The sequence below is a fragment of the Lynx canadensis genome, chromosome B4 (genome assembly GCF_007474595.2).
Source record: "Lynx canadensis isolate LIC74 chromosome B4, mLynCan4.pri.v2, whole genome shotgun sequence".
Lineage (NCBI taxonomy): Eukaryota > Metazoa > Chordata > Mammalia > Carnivora > Felidae > Lynx > Lynx canadensis.
Genome location: NC_044309.1, coordinates 88,740,728 through 88,768,384, shown reverse-complemented (window position 1 = coordinate 88,768,384; position 27,657 = coordinate 88,740,728). Strand labels below are relative to the sequence as shown.

General features: G+C 40.3%; 1 protein-coding gene across 2 annotated transcripts; it reads right to left on the bottom strand.

Moving 5' to 3' along the window:
* On the bottom strand, positions 1 to 26,952 carry RXYLT1 (ribitol xylosyltransferase 1). 2 transcript variants are annotated; one of them, XM_030323107.1, is made up of 6 exons: positions 26,707 to 26,952; positions 25,756 to 25,911; positions 21,301 to 21,403; positions 6,423 to 6,737; positions 3,783 to 3,953; positions 11 to 823 (listed from the first exon to the last, which is right to left on the bottom strand). In XM_030323107.1, the coding sequence occupies exons 1-6, from the start codon at positions 26,873 to 26,875 to the stop codon at positions 406 to 408; spliced, it is 1,332 nt and encodes a 443-aa protein (XP_030178967.1). In that variant the 5' UTR covers positions 26,876 to 26,952; the 3' UTR covers positions 11 to 405. The 2 variants fall into 2 exon arrangements, with proteins under 2 accessions (XP_030178968.1, XP_030178967.1); XM_030323108.1 differs by lacking the exons at positions 6,423 to 6,737; positions 21,301 to 21,403; positions 25,756 to 25,911; positions 26,707 to 26,952 and adding an exon at positions 4,837 to 4,918 and having other exon boundaries at positions 1 to 823.
* Positions 26,953 to 27,657: the final 705 nt, after the last annotated feature.

Below are 27,657 nucleotides of genomic sequence, written 5' to 3'. Positions count from 1 at the left end.
TTTTACATTGAAAGGAACTGACACTGACAACACTCAGATGGCTTGCTCAAGGTCCCCAGGTAGTAGGTGCAAAGTCAAGGTTTTAACCTAGATTTTGTCTGACTCCAAAGCCGTCTTTCTACCACACAATGCTGTGTCCCTAGGATGGGTTTAAATGGGCGAGAAGAGCTGATAAATGTTAAATCACTGACTTTGTAAAAGCAAGTTTGAGTAACATTTAATTTCATTTTCGGGAGTGGCCTACTATGGAAGCGCTTGGTCAACATTACAGACATAATCTGTGGTCTACAAGTGTATCTCAAAGGACATTTATATGCACACACACACACAAATACCACCCCCCCCCGCCCCCGGCTAGACATGATTTAAAAAAATCGGATCTTTGGTCAAAAAGATAATTCAGAGTTACCCTTTATTATTCATTAAAAATGAACTTTCTAAAATATTAGTAAATCTCATTTTTAGCTCTGTTTTGAAGTGCTGATACCAGTGAAGTAACATTTTTCTTCTCTGAATCTTTTCTTGTAAAATTAGAGTTTTCTCTTTCTCTAAAATAGCAGGAAGTTCGTTCCAGTTCTTAATAAAGATAAAGGGAGCGTCCATGGACTTGAGTAGCTGCAGAGGAGCGTTATGGTTAACAGATGTATTTCCACAGCTGCCAGCTGTCATTATGTCTTCTACCACAGGAACAGAGCCATAGGAGCAAGCCTCGTATATTCTGTAACATTCTGTGTTTACTCCTACTGGGCACAATGTGAGGTCACTCTGAAGCAAAGCATCTTGATAATTCTTAAGGCTTTCATTTGTTTCCTGAGGCTGCCACCTAAACAAATCAGAAAAGCAACTGTAGTTTTCACTTTACTAAAGCAAGTCTTTTGTGAAAGCAAACGTCAGTTGTAAGAAATGGTAAACACATTTTAGAGATGACGGGCAGAAGAAATAGATAAAATCTTGCCCAAATAGATTTATTGAAAATATTTAAGAATGTGAAAAGTTTACAGCTGGTCATGTTTAAAATCTAGTAGTCACCTTGAAATTTCTGAATGAACGTGTATCCCGCCAATATTTTCTGTGTGCCAGGTCTCCTTTCCTTACCTCCCCCTCCAAAATTCTGCCTTTATGGAGCTCATATTCTAGGTCTAGTGGTGGAAATGGATAGTAATCAAGTCAGGTCAGTATCTTACTTAGGTGTTAATTACGTACTATGAAGAAAAATAAAGCAGAGAAGTGAGGAGTGAGTTTCTGAGCCAGCAGCGTTGCAGATTTAAATGGGTAATCAAGGAGCATCTCATCTCAGGGGCCTCTGAGCACAGAGCGAGAGGTGAGGCAGCAAACCACGCAGATGTTGAAGGGGTGAATCTAGTGAAGTGCAAGCATAAAAGCCATGGGACAGTGTGTGCCTGGCAAGTTCAAGGACCAGCAAGGAGGCCAGGGCGGCTGAAGCAGAGTGACTGAGGGGGAGAGGTGTAGAAGATGAAGTCAGAGCATCCCATCAAGCAGGGTTGTGATCAGGGGTGGCTGACCTGACCCATGTTTTATCAGAATTAATCTGGCCCTTGTGGTGAGAACAGACTGTCCAGGGGCAAGAGTAGAAGTTGAGAGACCTGTCAGAAAGCTAGACCTTCTCTCCTGACTGCTCCCATCTTCTCAGTGAAATAAGCAATAGGGTCGGAAGGTAATGGTGACTGGGAAGGGAGAAGAAGGTACAAAACAGTCTTGTGGGAAAGGTGGAGAATACACAGACAAGGGAAATGTATGACTGCAGGGCACTTGAGAGTCAAGGTCTTGTATTTAAAGCTAGGTCTACTGACACAATTCTGTGTGTGTGTGTGTGTGTGTGTGTGTGTGCGCGCACGCACGTTGTGTGTGTTTGGCTGCCTGGTACAGGTATAGAGCAGATAGGAGAGCTGGATTTAACCACAGTTAGGGTTTGCTCCATTAGGGAACTAGGGAGTTGAATGTATACCAGTCATAGTTGACTATGAAATTTAAATGGGGAAAAGAAGAAAGCAGAGATGAGGTGAGCAAAGGACAATGAAAAGGTAGCAGGAACAATGAATTATAAATCTCAGCCAAATTGTTGGAGTCAAATATTTACAGGGAGTGAGATGGAATAACAGAAAATGGTGGTTACAGAGAGAGATGCTGGGACTTGAGATCACAGAGAAGACACAGTATGTGCTATGACAAGGTCTAAGAAACGACCATGACACTGAATGGCCAAACCAAATGGAGAACCAGATCACTGGATAAAGGGGGTAAGAAAAAGGTGATGGAAGGGCCATCTATATAGATTGGGCATTACGAAGAGTTAGGTAAGAGTAACATCAGAGAGAGTGGGAGTGTGCCAGAACTAAACTCTGCAGAGACTGAAGGAGATAAACCCCAGGATCAGTAAATGATTTCAAAGAGGAAGGCAATGAAAGGTTTTCTCTGCGGGCATGATATTTAAAATGGGAGATTTTAGGGAGGAAAAAAGGGAGAATGGTCTGGAGGCAGCAATGAGAAGCAAGAAAGACACCCACTCCACCTCCTGGCTCAATGCCATGAGAGGAATTACAAGAAGAATTCTATTCCTACAATGAACTCTGATATTTTCCACTGCCTTCACTCATTCCTTTCCTGGTATGCTGTCCCTTGCGGCTCTTTACATCTGCGCTCTCTCTGCCTGCACTACCCTTCTCCTAAATAGACATGGGAGCACCCCCCCCCTCCCCTTCTTCAGGTCCATGTTTGCATGTAATCTTCACACTAGAGCTTTCTTTGGCCATTCTAGAACATCCGATGCTCTACTCCTGATTCCCAGTCCTTGCTACATCTCCCCTCTGCTCAACTCGTTTTACACAGCATTTATCATCTTCTGACACACAATATATTTTACTGGTTTGTCTCTTCCAACAAACATGTGAGTTCTAGGGGGGGCATGGACTTCTCACTGTTTTGTCCACTGCTGTATCCTTCATGGCTAAGATAGTTTCTGGCATACAGCAGTTGCTTGAAAAATATTTGTTGACTGAATGGATATAGCATGGTTACACTAACAGTAGAATTGGGAGTTATGCTTTCAAAAAGAGAGTATTACAATTAATATATTTCTAGATCTGGAAGGACATTTTTTAGGCAGTTCTTCTCTGATTACTCTACACACAAAACTGCATTTATGTAAAAACAAAATGAATAATTCCAAAGTTCCTTCCTTCACTCCATGAACATGTGTTTCATGACTACCATGTAAAAGATGGAAGAAAGTTAACCTATTAAATTCATCCATCCATCCATCCATCCATCCATCCATCCATCCATCCACCATCCATCCACTCCCCATTTATCCTTGGCCTACTTTGTGTAGGATCCTATGTTGGATCTGGAGATTCAAAGAATAGCATGTCCTGTCCTCCTGTCCTCAGGGTGGTGTCAGGTTCTGATGATGAGAGGAGTACTTCATGCCAGTCTTGGAACACTGAATCTGGTCTGCTGAATATCTCAGGGATGAACCCAAGACCTTACTGGCACTCATAATGAATGTCTTGTGTGTCAGGTCTAGCTAACAGATACTGTTGCGGAATCTTAAAAATTGACATCTGCACAGGACAGTTACTAGTATTCCTCTTCAGGATGGATGATAGAAACCCAGTTTCTACACAGCTTTAACTACCAATATCTCTTCTGCAGAAAGACTGGTATGAATGAAGTTAAAGTCTCCTGGGAAACCTGTGCTGTTACATAGAGCAACTCTCAGATTTGAGAACAAAGTGGGTGAATCAAGTAAACGTAGAACTTACTGTTCTCTTGCTGAAACCCAACAAAGCTTAGCATTCCCATCTTGTTTCAAAATGTTTATTAGTGCTTGTCTGGATGAATTTTCATAAATGGTTCCTAAGAAATTACATAAGTAGGGCCTTTCATTATGCAGCATTGACCAGCTTGCCTCCACCACAGGAAAATTCCTATATCTACAAAAATAAGTACATAGGAGTTAACAACGTATGACGATCAGATTGGCAAATTATCATAACCTAACATCTTAGGTAGCATGAGGGTGCAGAGAGAACAGATTTCAAATATGATCTCCTAAACTCCAAACTGTAATTTTCCAAGCTTACTTGGGAAAAGTCCCTTAATCTACTGACTTAAGAAAATAACCTCACATTGGAGTGTGGGACTCTTGATCTTGGGGTTGCAGGTTCAAGCCCCATGTTGGGTATAAGAGATTAAAAATAAAATCTTAAAAAAATTTAAAAAGAAAATACCCTCACGCTGGCACCTTTTACAAAATTGATATAGAGATTAAGTGCATGAAGTGCTTTTGTTTTTTATATTCCTCAACTTCCATACGCTTGTAGTTATAAGGAAGGTTGAAATACCTTCAGAGTATAAATAATCTACATTCATAATGATCATGATTTAATGACTATTTTAGTTATATTTTTTGTCTAATTTTTATTATTTTGAGAGAGAGAGCGAGCGAGCGAGCGCTGGGTAGGGGCGGAGAGAGAGGAAGAGAAAATCCTAAGCAGGCTCTGTGCTGTCAGTGCAGAGCCTGATGCGGGGCTCAATCTCACCAACTGCAAGATCACAACCTGTGCGAAGTCGGTCGCTTAACTGACTGAGCCACCCAGGTGTCCCTTAATTACTGTTTTAGCCAGGCGATGGAAAGATTACAGAACACATACTACTGTAGCAAAGAGCTCCAACTCCAAAGGCTTTTAAAGTAGATTACAAAGACAAACAAACGAAAAAACCTTGCAGCCATGCAGGAGAGGCCTGTTGCAATCAGCCCATTCTTATGGGCATTTGGAATAGACACCAAATTGTGCACCTGCGCTACAACCTTACCATATTGCCATTTTGGGCCAGTTCACTTTTTGTTGTGGAGACTGTCCTGTACATCGTAGGATATTTCACACCATCACTGGCCTCTGTCCACCAGATACCACTGTCACCTCCCCCTTCCACTTGTAACAAGTCAAAATATCTCCAGACATTGCCAAATGTTTCCTGGGGGGCAAAGGTGCATTGGGTTGGAAGTCACTGATCTATAAAAAAGTATTGGCCTAGTCCAACAATAACAGAATTACAAAGAGTTTCCATTCAATGTATGGAAACCGTATGAATAGCCTATGTAGTGTTACTCCAAAAGGGTAATTTTGTTTCAAAGCATTTTATAAGTATGAGCTCTACTCAAGGGATAGATTTTTCAAAGGGTCTTACACCCGGCTATACTTAATATAAATCTTTTGGTCTGGTTCTACCACAAACTTACTAAGTTGAAATACTGCAGCATGGGCCAGGAAATAGGTCTTGTGAATATGCTTATCTGATGATATTTGTGTAGCCAACCAAGTAGCAGTTTAAGGTCACATTTGGTAACAAGTGATAGTAATGAACAATGAGTATCTCATTCAAAACGCATGTTGGTGAGATTTCTCCTAATTCATCCATTTGACAAGTATTTATTGTCTACTCTGTGCAGCCTTGGTTGGTTCCAGGCTCTGCTGGTAGTGTGAACAAGAGACAAATCCCCTGCTCTTAGGAAGTTTATGCAGCAGTGCTGGATCTAAGTTTAACTTACCTTAAAGTCAACTTGATTAAAAGCCCTCTATTAACAGAAAGATAAAAAATAAGCTTTCCATTTTATAAAGACTGTATAGACATCTTCAGAAGCCTTAGTTAGCTATTACTTAATTAGCCCCTCTTATTATAGAAGAAATTTGTGCCAGTTCAAGCAGTCTCGGTGGCAGATCTGAGCATATTATGATCTTCTCAAACCCTCAAGATACCATATGTTCCTGATTTCATATTGTTTGTCAAGTAAAATTTTGTTTGTTTTTACTATAAATTATATAGATTCTGTAAGTTGTTTTAAGAAGGCCTGCCGTTCTCCATTAAACAATTCACCATCTTTTTTTTTTTTTTTTAATTTGAGAGAGAGCGAGAACGTGTGAACTGGGGAGAGGGGGAGACGAGCACAGGGAGAGGGAGGGAGAGAATCTTAAGCAGGTTCTACATACACAGCATGGAGCCCGACATGGGGCTTGATCCCATGCCCCTGGGATCATGTCCTGAGCAGAAATCAACAGTCAGACACTCAACCAACTGAGCCACCCAGGTGCCCCAGTTAAACATCTCTTTAGGGCACTACTGATAAACTTGAAAATTCATCCTATACATTTGGAGTTTTTAGACACAAAAAACCCCTAATAACTTATATGCTCTCCTTGTAACATGCTAAAATACTCTAAAAAACATTATTATTATTACTGAAGCCTGAGACCAAACCAGATTTTTTTCCATGGAAAAGATTGTACGTGGCTTCCCAGATGACTCCAGAACTATGTTTATTACAAATTTAAAGCTCCGTTTTCCTGATTCAGAAATTCAGGTCTCAGGGTCTAGAAATATGTAATAATATTTGTACTTACGTTGCCACTCCTAAAGGCCACTGAAAGATATCCATGTCGTTAATCCAGGGGCTGTCATATATTATGAAAAGCAGCTCCACAAAGCCTCCATTTCTTTTGAGGAACGGGCTTATCCATTCATTAAGACAATGTTCGTTTCCAAGCAACACAACAGCAAGATGCTGGAGTTTCTGAGTTTGCACTAAATTTTGTGCATAAAGTAACCACTGGGTGGCATAAAAGACCTTCGCTTTTTCTCTTCCATTTAGGATGAGTACCACATTATTCACATCAACAGGAAAATACCCTGGGACTACAGCTGGGCCAGTGATGAAGCTGTTAAAAACAAACAACAAAACAAAAACAAGAGACAAAAAAAAACAGAACAAAAGTATTTGATGTCAGAAGTTTTATTTTTTTAACTATTTTTTGTTTTTACTTTAGACAGAGATGCGTGTGTGTGTGTGTGTGCATGTGCCCATGAGTGGGGGAGGCAGCAGAGGGGGAGGGAAAGAGGGAGGGAAGGAGGGAGAGAGAGAGAGAGAGAGAGAGAGAGAGAGAGAGAGAGAGAGAGAAATATCCAAAGCAGGCTCCATGCACCGTGTGGGGCCCGACACGGGACTCATTACCATGACTCTGGGATCATGACCTGCTCCGAAATCAAGAGTAGGCTGCTCCATCAACTGAGCCACCCAAGTGCCCCTGATATCAGAAGTTTTAAATCATTTTACATAAAATCTACAATGAGATGCAATCTACATTCTTTCTAGAAACATAATTTCTCTAATACAAGTTTCTTTGAACATGTTTGAATGATAGAGCATGGCTGTCGATTAATGGGAAGCTTGGTTGTATGCAGATCAATCGCATATGATAATCAGAAATGTGGTGGCTTTGGGGGTGCCTGCCTGGCTCAGTCAGTAGAACATGCAACTCTTGATCTCAGGGTCATGAGTTCAAGCCCCACAGGAATGGAGCCTACTTAACAAAAAAGACAAAAAAAAAAAAAAAAATGTGGCGGCTTTGTTGTTTTTAACCACATTCAAAATAAGCGCTGGCTAGAGTTTGAGGCGTTAAGCAAAGAAACACAGTTGAACAGTATGAAACTCCGTGTAGTTTACACTGGAAAGGTGTTTAGGTCAGTAGTTCCCATCCTCTTTAAGGTCTGAGTTGCCATTATGCCTTTATCTGAATGAACTGTAAGTGATGAACTGAGAAACGGATGCTGGTGTAAACATCCATGGAGGTTAAGTCTCAAAAACACAAGGTTAAGGGAAAAAGCAAGGTGCAGAATACCCACAGAATATGATAATTGTGTGCAAATTTGAAAGTATAATACAAAAATTATGCTTAAATTTTATAAGTATAAATATAAAAATGTGAATGGGAGGATACACACCAAATTCATTACAATGGTTGCTTCGGAGCAGGAAGAGAAAAGAAATGGGAACAGTACAAAGAAAGCTTCCCTTTTCTGGGAATATTTAATTCTTTTAAGAGGGAAGTTAAATATCTGAAGCAAATGGGAATTTTTTAGTTCTGGGTGATGGGTAAATGAGAATGTGCTCCTTAGCGTAATAAAAAAGTAATAAAAGGAACAGACATGTTTCATAACTTACATTTTTATATTATGTGCTCCTTTAGAACAACCAACAACACTGAATTATTTTATCTTTTAAAGTATTTATTTTTTTAAAGGATGTGTCTGCTGTGGGTTTTGTTTTTGTTTTTATTTTTCAAGCTCCGCATGCTAGGTGTGGAGCCCAATGCAGGGCTTGAATTCACAACCCTGAGATCAAGATGTGAGTTGAGATTAAGAGTTAGATACTTAACTGACTGAGACACCCATGTGCCCTTGCCTCTAAATTATTTTAACCTAAGTGTTAAATATAAAAAATAGCTTTAAGCTATGTTAAAATTAGTCGCAGTGGTCCTGGATTCTTTATAACCTGCTAAACCATATAACCTGCTAGAGTCTTTATTTTTAAAAAGATTTTATTTTTTATTTTATTTTTTCCATTTGAGGGGGTAATTTATTTAAATTTTAATTAATTAACATACAGTGTAATATTGGTTTCAGGAGAATTCAGTGATTCATCACTTACATACAACACCTGGTGATCATCACAAGTGCCCTCCTTAATAACCATCACCCACCTAGCCCATCTCCCACCTCCCTCCCTCCATCAGCCCTCAGTTTGTTCTCTATCATTAAGAGTCTCTTGTGGTTTGTTTCCCTCTCTTTTTTCCCCCCTTCCCATGTGTTCATCTGGTTTTTTTTTCTTAAATTCCACATGAGTGAAATCATATGGTATTTGTCTTTCTCTGACTTATTTCATTTAGTATAATACATTCTAGCTCCATCCATGTTGCAAACGGCAAGACTTCATTTTTTTTGATGGCCATGGTATATATACATATATACCACATCCTCTTTATCCATTCATCAGTTGATGGACATTTGGGCTCTCCATAGTTTGGCTATTGTTGATAATGCTGCTATAAACATTGGGGTGCAAGTGCCCCTTCGAATATGATTTTTTGTATCCTTTGAGTAAATACTGAATATTGCTGTACTGTAGGGTAGTTCTATTTTTGTTTTTTTGAGGAACCTCCATACTCTTCTCCAGAGTGGCTGCACCAGTTTGCATTCCCACCAACAGTTTAAGAAGGTTCCCCTTTCTTGGTATCCTTGCCAACACCTGTTGTTTCTTATGTTGCTAACTTTAGCCATTCTGACAGGTGTGAGGTGATATCTCATCATGATTTTGATTTGTATTTACCTAATGATGAGTGATGTTGAGCATCTTTTCATGTGTCTGTTGGCCATCTGGATGTCTTCTTTGTTAAAGTATCTGTTCATGTCTTCTGCCCATTTCTTGACTGGGTTGTTTTATTTTATTCTATTTTATTAAAAAATTTTAAATGTTTATTTTTGAGAGAGAGAGAGACAGAGTGTGAGCTGGGGAAGGGGCAGAGAGAGGGAGACAGAATCTGAAGCAGGCTCCAGGCTCTGAGCTGCCAGCACAGAGCCCGATGCAGAGCTCAAACCTACGAACTGTGAGATCATGACCTGAGTTGAAGCCGGTAGCTTAACTGACTGAGCCATCCAGGTGCCCCTATCTTATTTTTAAAAAGGTTTTATTTTAAAGTAATCTCTACACTCAACATGGGGCTCAAACTTACAACCCTGAGATCATTAGTCACATGCTCTACTGACTGAGCCAGTCAGGCTCCCCATAACCTGGTAGAGTTTTTAGTACAAATATGCTGAAATCCTGCTTTTATTGCTTACTATTGTTGGACAAAAAACCTAACATTTATTAAATGCCTTTTATATAGATGATAGGCATTTTGCATAGGTTGTCATTTAACCTTTATCAACTCCACAGCATATTAATCCCCACTTTGCATTTGGGAAATCAGGCTTAAGTTACACAACTTGTAATGGCAACACTGAGTTGTAAGTTAAGACCTATCTACTTCAGAGGTTGTTTCCATGGCACTATGGTTAATAAATACTAGAGTTAGTAGATAATATTAAAAACCCAAGACCTAAATATATATTTTGTTTGTGTGTATGTATACTGTGTGGATTCTATGACTTTATTACACAATGACAGTAACCTACGAGAATGAGAACTGTGTTTTGTTTGTGTTGGACAGTACCTAGCATTGGGATGGCCAATGATTCAATGATTCTTTAGCAATTTAAGAGAATCTGCAAAATCTGAGAGGTAGAGAATACTTTAGGGATCATGATAATAGTTATGACAGGGTTAAAAATTTATTATTGGTAGTATATGAACAATTAATTTCTCCTTTAGATTTATAGGGAGGCCTAATTCCTAGAGCACATGAGGTCTTCCAGTCTTGCTTTCCTACCCTAGGTCAGTTTTACAAAGGAAGAAAAGGAAATTTTGAGAAAGGTTACATGACTTATATAAAGCTAGTAACACTAGATAGGCAATGGTAGAGATGGGCCTCAAACTTAGTTATTTGACATTTAAGTACATATATATCATGTGCCCAAACTATTTTAAAGAATGTCACACAGACTTCTGCACTATTTTTTTAAAAAGACATAAAACATTTTACTAAGGATAGTATCGAACTTATCTAATAATATTTCATTTCAATTTCTAACTAGATAAGACTGTGTCTAAAAATGTTTTTATCAGAATAATTTATAATAAGATTATCTAACAATACCAGGAGACTTTATGCCCTGAGAGATAATATCTTTACCTGTCATTGCTCATCCTTGATATAACTGCTTTAAAGTATTATTTATAAGTTACAGGGGTGCCTGGGTGGCTTAGTTGATTAAATGTCCAACTTCAGCTCAGGTCATGATCTCACGACTCATGGGTTCGAGCCCCCCTCAGGCTCTGTGCTGACAGCTCAGAGCCTGGAGCCTGTTTTGAATTCTGTGTCTCCCTCTGTCTCTGCCCCTCCCTCACTCACGCTCTGTCTCTCTTTCTTAAAAATAAACGTTAAAAAAAAAAAGCAATAGCGTTGTTTAAAAGCACAATAAAATAAGTAAATTCAGTATTCAAATTTTGCAAGTTCATTTGTTTTTAAAATTACATCTTTCTTTTTTAAGATAGGTTTATAATTAAAAAAATCATTTATTAGTTTGGTTATTAATAACCAAACGGTTATTACAATAACTTGGAAAATTCAAAAGATGTTTCCATCACTCATAATTCTGTGCCCATAATTCCAAAAACAGGGTTAGACAGCATTTTGTCATGTCTACTTCCAGTTTTTTTCTATTTATAGTATTATGTAATTAAAACTGAAGTACAGATATAATACTGTTTCCTGCTGTTTTGCAGATTAATAACATACACTGAGTGAAAGCTCCATGACCAATATTGTATAAAGTGCTTTACAACCATTACCCTTTATCCTTACAATCCACTGTTTCTGACTAAATTAGTTCCACTGCCCACGTGTAATCTCATTCTCCTATACACCCTTAAATCACAAACTTATCTGCCTCTCTGCCTTTGTTCATTACTTATATTTCCTGGAACACATTTCCACCTTTACCTTCCTCTTCTGATTCCCCTTTAATGTAAACTACCATAGCAATTTTATTCTGTATCACTTAATATAGCATTTAATATGTATTCTCATGTTAGTGTTTATTGAACTATAAAACACTGTGCAAGTGTTTTATCTATTACAATGTTATATAAAGAAATAAATATATATCAATTGAAAAATGCTTTATACCTCAAAGCCATAACCTGCAAATAATACTTAAAAAAATTTTTTTTTAATGTTTATTTACTTTTGAGAGAGAAAAAGAGAGACAAAGTGTGAGCGGGGGTGGGTTAAAGAGAGAGGGAGACAGACTCCAAACCAGGCTCCAGGCTTTGAGCTGTCAGCACAGAGCCCAACAGGGGCCTTGAACCTATGAGCCATGAGATCATGACCTGAGCTAAAGTTGGGCGCTTAACTGGCTGAGCCACCCAGGCGCCCCAACGCTGTTGCTTTATTAACTACCAGCAGGACTGGCCTGCAAAAGGGTGGTGGATGCTCTGGGCCCAGGGTATGTGTAGGATGTGAGGAGGAGGTGAAGATTGAGGCTTCTTTGAAGGAAAGGGGGTGGTCTGAAGTCAGGCCCGAGAGCCCCTTGGATTTACTTCTAGAAATGGGTGGACCTTGCAAAGGAGTCGTGACAAGCTACGGCCAGGCTGCCAATAAGGTTAACACATTCTCGGAGATTTAGCTGCCCATCAGAGTTGAGGTCCAGTTTCTTCATCGTGAGGTCAAGGACACCAGGGTCCTCTGAGTACTTTGTGAAGGCAGCCAGTTCTGTATTCAGAAAGCTCAGGGACTCTGTCTTGGAGAGTGTGCAGTTGTTAATAAGCTCCTTTCCAGCATACTTCTGGAAAACAAGAGACTCGATACACCACTCAGTCCCTGTAAGGCTGGACATCTTTTGTCTTGTCTGTGTGGAGCCAACGCAGAGGCGGTGACACTGGCACTGCCACAAGTTGATTTTTTTTATCTTCAAGTAATCTCTATACCCAACATGGGGCTCGAACGCAGAACCCTGAGATCAAGAGTCACACACTCTTCAGACTGAGCCAGCGAGGTGCCCCCGGGTGCTATTGTAAATAAGTTAAAAACCTTAAGCCAAACAGAAACAGATAAAGATAGAAGACATTTTATAATTTAGCCAGAAAAGGTAAACTATATTTACCTATCTTATAAAAATTTCAGTAACTCATAATGTTTTGGGCCTTTCTATCACAAAGGTCTCCAATAACTAGAAATATGCCATATCTGTATAGGAAGAAACCAAAAGATAACTTTGCACAGTATTAACTTAGCTGGACATTGCAAAACTTTTGTTCATATGTCATTAACTTGGGAGCCTACAGTAAGTGTTTTAGTACCTGGTTTTAGTTGTAAGTTAAAATAAAATAGTAGAGTAAGCTGTGCTCAAATGTCACTTTCATGTGAAAGGAATACTTCTAATTTTATTGACTCACATAAACTAATGAAATGAGGTCTGAATCACTTGGGGCTCATTGGACTAGTCTTGGAATCTCCATAGCTCTCTTTTGCAGAGTGCTCTTATGTTCCAGCAGCAGGAACGTGGCTCTCATGCTCTGACTAATCGGCTTTCCAGACCTCGAGGTCATGCTTAGGTAATGGTGTGAGCCACAGGGTCAATGATGGGGAGCTGAGGTATAAATTTGAGGTTCCTAAACTTTCCTCATTCCCAGCACCTTCAGTGTTTCGGTAATTTTTTTTAGCCCAAAGAAATGAGTAATGGTTCAGTATGGTAAGTCATTAAGTCCAGGGGTGCCTGGGTGGCTAGGCTGGTTAAGTGTCTGACTTTAGATTTTGGCTCAGGTCATGATTTCATGGTTCCTGGGATGGAGCCCCACATTGGGCTCTGCACTGACAGCGAGGAGCCTGCTTAGGATTCTCTCTCTCCCTCTCCCTCTGTCCCTCCCCTTCTCTCTCTCTCTCTCTCTCTCTCTCTCTCTCTCTAATAAATACACTTAAAAAAGTCATTAAATCCAAACTACTTAGTATTTTTGTCCTAACTGCCCAAAAGTCACTGAGAAAAATAACAGGCACACACTGAAAGAAAAAAACCCCTATTTCATTCTTAACGAACCACAAATACCTTATGAGATGGATGTGTGCACCTGTTGAGGACTACACACCTTTGCAAACTTTTGAGTCAGAGTGGACACTGCCACTATCACTCCCTGTCCCACAGTGATTTTTGCACAGTACTTGAATTTTAGCACAGCAACCATGGAAAACCCAGCTCCACAAAGATATGACATCGCTGAAATAAATGTAGGGGGATATAATGTTGAGACTGTGAATTACTTCGAGCCAGTAGTTTGCATGGTGTCTGACAGATATGAAGTATAACAGTATTTCCCACAAATATTTAAAATATTTTGTGGTGCTGGGGTGCCTGGCTGGCTCAGTTGGTGGAGCATGTGACTCTTGATCTCTGGGTTGTGAGTCTGAGCCCCACGTTGGGTGTTGAGATTATTTAAAAATAAAATCTTTAAAAACATATATTTTATGGTGCCCCAGGGTGCCTCGGTACACAGTCTTGGAAACACGGACCTGGGTAAAGAAACTTCAGGGGTAAAAGAAAAATCCTATAAGATTCAAATAGTTTTGTGTGTGTTGGGAGGTGTGTTAGTCAAATTGCCGTGGGTTGAGAGCGAGTGAGAAGTGAGGAATTGGGCATAGTGAATGCAGATGCTCTTGAAAGTTTGGATGAGAAGGTGGGAAAGCAATAGTGAGTGAAAGATTAAAGATGAAGGAGAGCAAGGTCTGGGAAGAAGCAGAAGGGAAGCACATGCGGAGGGAATTAACCTTGAACCAGGAAGTCTCAGAGCTAGGGAAAGACATAAGGTTAGGTGAGGGGTCAGATGGAGATCAGAAGGTGAACGTTAGAGAATACAATCATGGATCCACTCAATTTTCTTGAGGAAACAGGAGGCAGGGTTGTCTGTTGAGAAACAGGGAGTCAAGCAGGTGCTGTGCAGTGAGCTGGAGAGGAGTGGACAGACCTGCTCCTATTCCTGTATTTGCTATTTTGACCGCACACCAGCTATCCTGCCATGCAGGCTAGAAACGAGGGGGTTGTCATATTTGCTTCTTGCTCTCATCCTCACATCTAATAATCCCTAAATTCTTTTTTTTTTTTTAATTTTTTTTTTCAACGTTTATTTATTTTTGGGACAGTGAGATACAGAGCATGAACGGGGGAGGGGCAGAGAGAGAGGGAGACACAGCATCGGAAACAGGCTCCAGGCTCTGAGCCATCAGCCCAGAGCCCGACGCGGGGCTCGAACTCACGGACCGCGAGATTGTGACCTGACTGAAGTCGGACGCTTAACCGACTGCGCCACCCAGGCGCCCCATAATAATAATCCCTAAATTCTGATAGTTGGGCCCCAAAATATTTCTCAAACTTGTCCCTGGCTCCGACTGCGCCAGCATATTCTTATTTCACCCCTTACTTATATATCTGTTGGTCTGTTGGATACTTATAGTCTCCTAACTGGTCTGCCTGCACCCAGTTGTCTCCTTCAAATCATTTTTTCCACATGGCTACTAGAGAAATCTACACCAAAAACATACACGACAATACCACTATCTTGTCTAATCATCTTCAGTTGCTTTCACTGCCCAAAAATAAAGTCCAAGAGTCTTAACGTGGCACACATGAGGTCCACCGTGATCTGCCCCTTGCCCTGCACTCCCAATCTCAGGCACCCCACGCCATCATGATGCCCCAGGGGTTCTGAATGGTCTACAATTCCATGACCAAAATGGCTGTTTATCAGTTTTTAGTCTCTGATGTTGCCTCTGTGGGAATATAATCTCTCCTCTCACTGCTTTGCTAAATCCTACTAATCTCTGAAGACTCAGCTCAGCAGTCACCTCCTCTGGGAGGTCTTTCTTGATAGGCATCATACCCCCAACTCTACAACTCTACTTAGACTGGGTTAGTTGCCTTCTGTATTTCCCTACCTACTAACATGATAGAGTATTCACATCCTTATCAATATGCTTTATATGGGGTATGGAAATTATTTATGTATTTGTTTCAACCACTAGTCTGTGAACTCCCTGCGGCCAGAGAAAAGTATTTTGTTCACTTTGAAATCCTCAGAGCCTAGTATGAACAAGTAGTATAGGCTTCGGTAGATGCTGGATGAATAAGCATAATTCTCTCTCAGGGAGTTATTTGCCCTACCAATTTATTTAAATTCTCTTGCTGCATGTAAAGTATGAATCAAGTTACAAAAGTTCAATTTAATCATAACTTTCCAGCTATACATTTATTATATAAAGTAGGTCTTATTTATGAGATATTATCATATATTCACGCGTGATGAAAAGTACATTTTCATTTTCTAAGGTTATTAGTCAAGCAACAATCATAAAATTCCATTAACTGAAGAATAAGCATATTTAAAGAGCTCATACATAGAATTTTTAGAACAGTGATTTACTCTTGTGCATTTCTTAGCATATATTTAATAGTCAGGACTTATAATTTCCAATATTTTTTCTCTTCTCCTTGGCTTAGTTAAAATATCTCCTCCCAGCAAGTACTTTCAACATGTAGAAAGGCCAGAGAAATCATTCAAATTTTGAGTTTTAAGCTGAGTATGAACCGAATATATTTTTTAGAATCCAATGTAATTGTTTCATTTTTTCTAAATTCAACAAGTACTACTGAACTAACACTATATACACACCACTATGATATTAATAGAATTATAGATAAGATTACTAATTTGCCAGCTATGAGTCTGGCAAATGCCAGAATAAGTAAAAAATTAAGTAAAATAAGTAAATAAGATACGAATCAGTGCAGGGGTCCCTGGGTTGTTCAGTCAGCTAAGTGACTGAGTGTTGGTTTCAGCTCAAGTCATGATCTCACGGTTTGTGACCCTGAGCCCCGTGTCAGACTCTGTGCTGATGGTGCAGAGCCTGCTTGGGATTCTCTCTCTTTTCTTTCTGTTCCTCCCCTGCTTGTTCTCTCTCTCAAAATAGATAAACACCAAAAAAAAAAAAAAAAAAAAAAAAAAAGAACAGGGGTGCCTGTGTGGCTCAGTCAGTTAAGTGTCTGCCTCTTGGTTTTGCCTCAGGTCATGATCTCATAGTTCTGTGGGTTCGAGTCCCCCATCAGGCTCTGTGCTGCTGGTGTAGAGGTTGCTTGGGATTCTCTCTCTTCTACTCTGTCTCTCTCAAAATAAATAAATAAACTTAAAAGAATAGTAAGTGCTGGGGCACCTGGGTGGCTCAGTTGGTTTAACTTTCAACTCTTGATTTCGGCTCAGGTCATGATCCCAGGGGATTGAGTCCCGTGTCAGGCTCCATGCTGGAGCCTGCCTGGGATTCTCTCTCTCTCCCTCTGCCCCTCACTCCCAGTCTCTCTAAAACAAAAACAAAAACAAAAAGAAAAACGTGCACAAGATGCGGTGCCTGGCTCAGTCAGTGGAGCACGTGACTCTTGATCTCCTGGTTGTGAGTTTGAGCCCCACACTAGGTGGAGAGATTACTGAAAAAATAAAATCTTAGAAAAAAAAAGAATACACAAGCTGTACTGTCCACACGTCTCTTAGGCACTGAATTTTATATCAATTTTGATTAATAAACAGTTTTTAAAATTTTGGTTTTACGAGCTAGGTATACTGAATTCATGAGCGGCCTTTACATTTGAATAGCTGCTGCAATTCACCCTGCTTTTGTGGTCGGCATTACCATCATGACTCCATACCTTGCCAATTCAACGTCTGTGATGGAATAGTCCGACTCTCATTCTCACATGGCTAGAGTGGGAGAATGCGAATTATGAAAGATTAACTACATTGTCTTTGTTTACCAGTGAGAATGTTATCTGAAACCCTCACTGATCTATGGTCCAGTGTTTGACTTAATGGTAGTCCCAGTAACCATTAATATTACGTATAAAAGCTTTCACTTACGTAGATGGTAGCTACACTTGTGGTGAGCACAGCAAAACATACAGAGTTGTTGAATCACAATGTGGTACACCTGAAACTAAGGTAACACTGTGTGCTGACCATACTAAAAAAAAATTGAATCATATACTTAAAATGGGTGAATTTTAAAAAAATCTTATTTTTTATTTTTGTAAAAAAATTTTTTTTTTTTAGTGTTTATTTATTTTTGAGGGAAAGATACAGAGTGCAAGTGGGGGAGGGGCAGAGAGAGAGAGAGGAAGACACAGAATCTGAAGCAGGCTCCAGGCTCTGAGCTCTCAGCACAGAGCCCAACACAGCACTTGAACTCACAAACTGTGAGATCATGACCTGAGCTGAAGTTAGATGATTAACCGACTGAGCCACCCAGGCATCCCTAAATCTTATTTATTTTTTTAGAAACCTCTACGCTCAACATGTGACTCAAACTCGACTCTGAGATCAAGAGTTCTACACTCCTCTGACTTAGCCAGTCAGGTGCCCCCAAATGGGTGAATTTTAGGAAATACAAATTAAAACTTAGTAGTTTTAAAAATCCTCTTTTATTTTTATTTATTTTTTTTTTTAAATTTTTTTTTTCAATGTTTATTTATTTTTGGGACAGAGAGAGACAGAGCATGAACGGGGGAGGGGCAGAGAGAGAGGGAGACACAGAATCGGAAACAGGCTCCAGGCTCTGGGCCATCAGCCCAGAGCCCGACGCGGGGCTCGAACTCACGGACCGCGAGATCGTGACCTGGCTGAAGTCGGACGCTTAACCGACTGCGCCACCCAGGCGCCCCTAAAAATCCTCTTTTAAAAGAAGGTTTCATTCATTGTGATGAGTAGTGAGCTCCCTAACTTCTTTTACTAGTAATAGCTAGAAATTCTAAAAATAGAATCAGGCATATTTATTCTGTCATGATCTTTAGAAATAAGTTCAACTTTTTCTTTTTTTTCCCCAACTTTTCCTTTCCTTTTCTTTCTTTTCAACTACGCTTCATGTCCAGGGCAGAGCCCCAACGTGGGGCTTGAACTCACGACCCTGACGTCAAGATCTGAGCTGAGATCAACAGTCCGACGCTTAACCAACTGAGTCACCCAGGCACTCCATTTTTTTCAACTTTTTCCTAAGTAGCAGATGCTCATTGAAAATACCATAATTGAGCCCTGACGACAATAAATTAAGTAATTTAGCATCTAGCCTTCATTTTATCAAATGGATAGTCATTTATATATCTTATATAATGGCTGCACATGGATATTATAGGGTCTTGAATGCAGTCTTTTAAGGATGAGCAAAGGCCATGATGAACAGAGGTAAGATTCCTCCTAAGAAATTAAAAATGAAGTTGCCTCATGAAACGAAACTGTAAATCAATCTATGATAGCTATGAGTAGAGACAGGCAAAGTTTCTTCAAGAGACAGATTGAGTCCCAGGCAGGCTTGTAACCTAATTGAAGGTATTAATATAAAGAATGTATCAATAAGGTTTTTGTGGAGGAACATGAAGGTGAGATAATATTCAATACTGGAAACACAGAGAAGGAACTGAAAGGTAGGGAGATGTTGCAGTACCTATTTAAGTAATAGTAAAAGTAATAAAACTAGTAACAACACAAGACTTCTTTAGTGATTACTATGTGCCAGATACTGTTCTAAGCACTCTATACCTGTTAATGTTTAAGCTTCAAAATAATCCTGTGAAATAGAAACTATTATTTGCCATATTTTAAATTTATGGAAATCCAGGCAGAGAGGTTAAGAGATTTACCCAAGTTCAGACAGCTAATAAGAGATAAAGCGGGGGCACCTGGGTGGCTCAGTTAAGCAGCTGACTCTTGATTTTGGCTCAGGTCATAATCCCAGTCATGGGATCGAGCCTTGTCAGGCTCTGTGCTGATAGTACGGAGCCTGCTTGGGATTCTCCCTCTCCGTCTCTATCTGCCTCTGCCCTCCCAGCATGCTCTCTCTCTCTCTCAAAACAAGTAAATAAACACTAAAAAATAAAGAGGTAAAGCTGGAATTTGAACTCAGATATTTTGGCTGCAGTACATGCTCTTTTTTCTTTAATTTTGTTTTGTTTCAGAGAGAGAGAGAGAGAGAGAGCGCGAGCATGTGCACAAGTGGGGGTGAGGCAGAGAGAGAAGACGAGAGACCGAATTCCAGGCAGTCTCTGCCCCATGGACACTGCGGTGGGGTGGGGGTGGGGGGGCGTTGCTTAAACTCACAAACTGAACTGAAATCAGAGTTGGATGCTTAACAGACTGAGCGACCCAGGCGCCCCCACAGTGTGCAGCATTTCAACAGGCTGACTCAAAAATTCAGTTTACCATAAGTGTATTCATATCCTGAGCACAGACCACATGTGTTACTGATTCATGGTGAACAGAGTCATTTCTTCCCTCTGAAACAGAGACCTGAAGTACTACATGTAGTTAAACCCCATATCTTGATTCCATATTTAATCAAACAACCCTCATATAAATTGGGTATTACTTATAGTCCGTCTTTACTTTTCAAGAATGACTACTTTGAAAATATACATGAAATGAAATTGTTTTCCAAGTGTGTATAAAGTCAACAGAGAATGAAAGGAGCAGTGAAAATGCAAATGAAATTGAGATTAACCATAGCTTTTCTTCTTGATTTCTGTGGGAAATAAACGGAATGCTAATACAAACCTGAATCTTTGGTTGGCATTTTTTCCCCCTAATAGTACAATTTTTATATGGAATAAGCACTTAAAAATAATTATTTTTATTTTTTATTTCAATAAGAAAGCAAAATCTAATAGAAAATAGCACTCTTTCATATAGCAAAATTATCACATTTTTCCTAAATAAAATAATCTTAATTCTACCTGTTTAAAAATCTTTAGGGGGTGCTTGGGTGGCTCATTGGTTATGGGTCTGACTCTTGGTTTTAGCTCAGGTCACGATCTCACAGTTCATGGGTTTGAACCCTGTGTTGGGCTCCACGTTGACAGTATGGGGTCTGTTTGAGATTCTCTCTCTCTCTCCTTCTCTCTCTGCCCCTCCGCCACTCATGCTCCCACTCTCTCTCTCAAAATAAATAAATAAACCTAAAAAAATCTTTAGAAAATATGGAATCATAGATACAAATTTTATGCAATCTAAAAAAAGATTACTTAGTATTTCATTACAATGGTAATCTATACAAATTAAATCATGATAGAACTCATATATAAATACATTTTTATAAAATGTTCAAAGCTCATAACAACAGCTTTGATACTACTTGAGCATTATAAATTTTTTTTTAACGTTTATTTATTTTTGAGAGAGAGAGACACACACACCCAGAGGTAAGCAGGGGAGGGGCAGAGAGAGAGGGAGAGACAGAATCCAAAGCAGGCTCCAGGCTCTGAGCTGTCAGCACAGAGCTGGACATGGGGCTCAAACTCACAAACCATGAGATCATGACCTGAGCTGAAGTCAGATGCTTAACCTACTGAGCTACTCAGGCACGCCCACTAATTGAGTATTATAAAAATATGTGAACATGACTATTATATGAAAAGAGAAAAATGAGAATATTTTTAAGTTTACATATTATTCCTTCAAGATATGGAATGTTAAATGCTTATCAACAATCAAATGTTACAAAATCTGGAGCATGAGCTTTCCCATATAATCAGCAATGTTTCAATAAAAATGAAACAGACAAAATTTTAAAAAGGAAGTATTTTGTAAAACGTTCAGATAAGCTGTAACTACAAATATATAGTCATGAGTTTACTTCTCTATTCTTCACAAGTTGAAGTGCAAAAACTGTCTCTAAATATATTTTCCTCTTATTTTATTTTTCTTCTAGTATTTACATAAAACATTGCACAGAAATACAACAAAGGTTAATGTTGCACAGTTAATACCTGTAATGTGTTCTTCCTACAACTGAATTTCCTTCTCTCCACTGAGCAGTCACATCAGTGGGATCAAGTAAGCCTTCAAAAATATGCTCCCAGAGATACAAACCTGGTAATTAAAAAAAACAAAAACAAACCCATTTACTGTCTGGTTTAGTCTGGTGTGTGAGATGAGTTTATGCTCTGCTCATTTACATAATTTGAGCAAGAAACCAGATTTTATTCCTCTTTGGTCCCTTCGTAGGCAGTTCTACTAAGCAATAGCTCAAAATCATCAATATGGCAGTTAATGTGTGAGAGACGGAATTCAGAGGTTGACAGTGTGACATGTGGCAAAATGTGGGTTATAATGAGGACAATAATCTTCTTACTCTAAATTTGAGAAACCCCTAATTGTCACTGGACTTTTACTACCTGCTTTATCCTGAAATGTGTTATAATATAAGTTACTATATGATTAGAACGGTTTCTAGTTTCTGTATCGTAACAAACTAGGGGGATTCACGATTTTGTGCCAAACACAACCAAAGAGGCTCAGGTATGCATGTATACAGTCACTACATCCAGGAGATAGTAACCCCTCCTCACTGGAACACACATCCCTCACCACATGATGCCCTCTGCAGACAAATGCCATTGTACCATTCTCCTTACGGCAGCCCCTGGTATTTTACCATGATCTCACCTGAATGGAAGCTCTGAGAGGAGAGGAAAGCAGTGGCACACAATGAAGTAACCTGGGAGCCCTGTTTTACTTACACTGACAGATGTGTAAGTATGCCCCGGGGAACTAGAGGACACACACAAAATAACCGTGTTTCAATACCTAGCCAATCAGATACAGCTTTCCAAAAGTGGTAGCCAAATAATGCCTCCCTGTCCACCCAGTATGTCCTAAGATGTGATCTCTAGAATCTATGAATATGTTATCTTACATGGCAAAAGAGACTTTCTATATGTGATTAAGGATGCTGAGGCAGGGAGATCATCCCGGGTTATTTGGATGGGCCCTATATAGCAAAGGGTCCTCACAAACAGGAGGCAAGAGTGTCAGAGGAAGGGAAGGAGGTCTGAAAATGGAAGTAGAGGTCAGAGTGATACGGAGCCATGTGCCAAGGAATTTGGGTAACCTCAAGAAGCTGCAAAAGTCAAGGAAACAGATCCTCCTCGAAAGCCTCTAAGAGGAATACAGCCTTGTGGACACATTTTAGTCTTCTACCCTCAAAAATGTAAGATTCTAAGTTTACGGTGACTATAGTTAATAATACTGTTTTGTATATTTGAAAGTTTCCAAGAGAGTAGATCTTAGAAGTTCTCATCGCAAGAAAAAGAAAGTACACGTACGTGTGATGATGGATACTAACTAGACTTATGTTGATAACTTCACAATATGTAAATATATCAAATCATTATGTCGTACACCTGAAACTAATATAATGTTAAATGTCAATTATTTCTCAATTTAAAAAAAATGAGAAATTTGTGTTGTATAAGCCACTCAATTTTTGGTAACTGGTTATGGCAGCTATAGGAAACCACAGATTATGATACCTGGGAATGGAATGCTACTATAACAAATACTTAAAAATCTGGAAGTGGTTTGGAATTGGGTAATGGGGAGAGGCTGGAAGAATTTTGAGGAGCAGGACTTAAAAATGCCTAGATGAGAAGGGTGCCTGGATGGCTCAGTTAAGCATCCAACTCTTGGTTTCATCTCAGGTCATGATTTCATGGCTTGTGAGTTCAAGTCCCACGTTAGGCTCTGTGCTGACAGCGTGGAGCCTGCTTGGGATTCTCTCTCCATTCTCTGCCTCTTCCCTGCCTGTGCACTCTCTCTCAAATAATAAATTAAAAAAAAAATGGCTAGGTAAAATTGCCTTGGACAGGTTATAGGTAGAAGTATGGGTGTTAGTGACTCAGCTAGTGAGAACTCACATCAAAAAGTATAGTAGAAAAGAACCCCTATGTTGGTTTTTATAAATATCTGAGCAGACTGTTGGTAGAAATATGCATGTTAAAAGTGCTGCTGCTGAGGGCTCAGAAGGAAATGAGGAACATGCTATTAGAAACTGAAGAAAAGGGGGTCCTGGTTATATTAGCACCAGAAAGCTTAGCTGAATTGTGTCCAGAAATTATATGGAAAGTGGAATGTATAAATGATACACTTGGATATTTAGCTGAAAAGATTTCCAAGTAGTATTGAAGCTGTGGCCTGGTTTCTTCTCGCTGATTATAGTAAATGTGAGAGGAAAGAGTGATTGAGGGAAAAACTAAAGCAAGGAGCCAGGACTTGATGATTTGGGAAATTCTCAGTCTATTCAATTGCAAAAGAGGTGGAAAACTAGGAGATTCACTGTCACGAAGGCATGCTCTGGTAAAAAGGCCAAGGATGTAGGTGAATATCTTTTTTGCTAGTGCCTCAGAAGGGATAAAAAGATTAAAATATTCAGTCACATAGAGGGCTCTTTGAGGATATTAGGTGTGTCATTTATGGATCTCCTCAGCCATCTCAGTAGAAGGCAGAAATAGAGATGGGATTACCCAGGAAAGACCTGTGGAGGAGCTCTTGTGTAATGCAGTGACATACATGGGAGACCCACAAAGACTTGAGAATGCTGTATCAGCAGAAACACTGCTAGCTTGGATTAGAGGGGACACAGAAATGTTGAAATGAAAGAAGCGTGTTGGACTCCCAAAATCCTATCAGCAGGCTGAAAAAACCCATTGAGCTGCAAGCATATACTACCATTCATGAAAAAGAAAGGATGACTACAGAGGTAGAGCAACTTTGAGCCAAAAGACTAGAGGCAACTTTGAGCCACAGATTATTCTCAGGCCTTAAAACCTAATGATTTGCCTGGTTGGATTTAAGAATTGCTTGGACCATGACTTCATTTTCCTCCTTTTTTTTTTTTTAACTGTTTTTTTTTTTTTTTTTTTTTTTTTTTAATGTTTACTTATTTTTGAGAGTGAGAGAGATAGAGTATGAGCGGGGCACAGTCAGAGACGGAGGAAGACACAGAATCTGAAGCTGGCTCCAGGCTCTGAGCTGTCAGCAGACAGCCAGACACAGGGCTTGAACTCACAGACTGTGAGATTATGACCTGAACTGAAGTTGGTCGCTCAACACCCAACTGCCAGGTTGGATGCCCCCAGGGGCCCAGGTGCCCCCCTCCTTTTTGAATAGGAATGGAATTACAATCCTTTATGCCTGGGAAATAGGTTGATGAAAAGTAGTGTTTGATAAAAACTCAGCTGGCCACTTTGTGCTTATTGAATTGAAAAGAGAAAAGTCCAGGGGTGCCTGGGTGGCTCAGCAGGGTAAGCGTATGACTCTTGATCTCAGCTCAGGTCATGATCTCATGGTTCATGAGTTCAAGCTCCAACTGGGGCTCTGTACTGACAGCACAAAGCTTGCTTGGGATTCTGTCTCTCCCTCTCTCTGCCCTTCCCCTGCTCTCTCTCTTTCTTGCTCCCTCTTTCAAAATAAATAAATAAACTTAAAAAAAAAAACAGAGAAAAGTCTAAAAACATGAAAACCTGTTAAGATATAGATTTAATTAAAAACTAGAATGGGGAAGTGGTAATTTACAGAAAAATTAATATTAGAGATTTTATAAAGAAAAAATTGCTAGAATTTGATTGGAGCTTGGGAGGTCAGGGGTGATCTTCAAGGATGTATATTTGGATGCAAGGGCGAATGAATTTATGAAACGCTAAAGGCAAAAGCATCATTCTCCAATTACTTTCTTCCTATCTGGCCCTTTCTATCCATATCCCTTACTGTACATAAATCCAACTTATGTTTAAAGGTCCAGTAAAGTTTCTTTTAATTCACTAAATTCTTTCTGACTCTTGTAACTCTGAGGATCCCATTCTTTAATTGAGTGTAATATATAACTTGGAACACTAGACTCTTATGATACTCAGAGCAAAAATACTTTTGTGGGCATTCAAGTTTAATCAACTATATACCATATCCCCATTTTACATATGTATAATGAACACAGACATATTAAAGGCTCTGAGATTGTCCTGCAATAAAGAACCTTGTTTAACTTTGTTCAGTTCAGTGTTTCCCAAACTTGTTTGGCCATCAAGTACAGAGGCCACATCTTATACTTGTGCATCAAGTATCCCATAAACACATAGATTCATGAAAATTCAGAGGACATGGGCATTTCTACATAATAATGCTTACATTCTACTTTGTGTCTACAAATAAATCTGTACTCTGCTAAAGACCAACAATAGGATATTTGTGTACGTGTCTTTATATTTACACAGATATTGTTTAACAGAAAGGAGGAATATTAGGTAAAAAAAAAAAAACAAAACACCATGATGCCTTAATTAACAAATGATGACATATCCTAAATGTATTAAAATAAATTAATTTAATATTAATAAAGTCCATTTTAGGATTCTTTTCACATGTCTTAGCTCTATACATTAACTTACCAATGGCAGCTTTGCCCCAGATTTGTACATGGAAGTCTGTTTTCCCTTTTGTGGATTTATTTAATATTTGAAGACTAGTTTTAAATCTGTGTTGTTGCTCATTTTTTTCATCTCCTTCCCAAGGATTCCATTCTTCACTTCCCAAAGTAGATTGTTCTGTGTTTTAAAAAGAGAGACAGTGTTATCAGTAAGGTAGAGCAGTCTTTTAGATAAATTCAAGCCATTTAAATGAGATGTTAGGGAGTGCTAAAAGCAACTGAATTTGAACTGGTTAAACACATACAATTAAAAAAAAAAGGAAGTCAAAATTTAATTTTTATTAAATCTTTATTCTGAAAGATCCTAGAATGTTAACAGGAGACACAAACTTCTCTCTCCCAAATGAAACCTACAATAACTGGATAGCACGTATCAAGCTACAAGTTTAACTTTTGCAATTCTTTATAGGTTGTATATACACACGTACCCTACACATAAAAACTTGACTTCGGAATGTAAAGTGTCCAACAGTTTTAGACACTATTGTGCAAAATTCTGGAAAAAGGGAGAGAGAAATCTGAGTCGGAATCTGACATAGGTCAAAACACAGGACAGAAGATCACAATTTGGAGGCAAAACGCCCAGGCCTTCCCAAGTCACTGCATGATTAGAAAAGGCTCTTTGTTTCAATGAGGAAATAGAGGTCTTAAACCCAGCTGCATCTCCAAGAACTGGGCGACCGGCCACGCCTTGCGTACTCCAGACGTGCTATACAGGAGTGCGCCCCTGCCAGCTTTGGGGGTGGGCAGTGAGGATGGCGTGCGAGATTCGGGCGAGGACTGAGGCACCCACACACGCCTCAAGCCCGAGCCCACGGCCGGCAACCAAGGGCGGGAGGAGGCGAGAGGCACCCGGCAGACCGCGGGCACTCCCGGACTCGAGCGCCAGGTCTGCGGCCACCCAGTGTCCTACCTCGGCCGCGCCTCTCCCGCGCCGGGGCCACCCCCTTCCTTAGGCCCCGAGAAGAGGCGGCCGGCGCCCGGCGGCGGCGCCCGAAGAAGACGTGGTAGGCGGCGTAGAGGGAGAAGAGGCAGTACAGGGCGATGAGAAAAGAGCAGAGCCGCTTCCGCGTCAGCCGCATCCCACTCGGGCTTCCCGTCGGCCACCGCCACCAGGGAGCCGGGCGGGAGAAGACGCCGCACTCAGCGCCCGGGCTCCGGCCGCTTCAGGTGCAGGCCCAAGCCGGGGCGGAGCGACTCACCAGAATCGGCCTCGCCCCCGCTCAAGCCCCGCCCAGGGGCCGCCCCGGCATCTCCGCCCCGCCCCCGTGCCCGCCCAGCCCAGGCCCCGCCCTCAGCCCCTCCCAAGCCTCCCCGAGGGCTCTTTCGCCCCGCCCTCCGCAGGCCTGACACCTTCACCCGCTTCCCTTTGGTACCCTGTTGGCCTCGGTCTTTGGAATTGGGCGTTGGGAGACCACGTCTTCCTGCGAGCTGCTCCCTGACCAATGAAGTGTATCCGCGGCCTCTTTCAACCCTGTCCTCCTCCCTACGTGTATAAAAACGTACCTGTTATCTGACTGTAAAGGAAACAAACAAACAAAACACCGAAACAGCGCCCACCTTGATCCACGAAGTCCATGTGGAAGCACGGTCCCATGCCAATTTTTGTTCTCCGTCCTTAGTATAGGGCCTGCAACTTTACAGATGAAGGAACATACATGTCCATTAAAAAAAGTTCAGTGGTGGGGCTCCTGGCTGGCTCTGTCGCTTGGTGGAGCACGGCCCTCTGGATCTCCCAGTTACGAATGGCAGGACATTGTGAATGTAATTAATGCCACTCAATGGTACACTTAGAAATGGTTAGAATAGCAAACTTTGTTATGTATGGCTCACTGTAATAAAAATATTTGAGAAAATTAAGTTT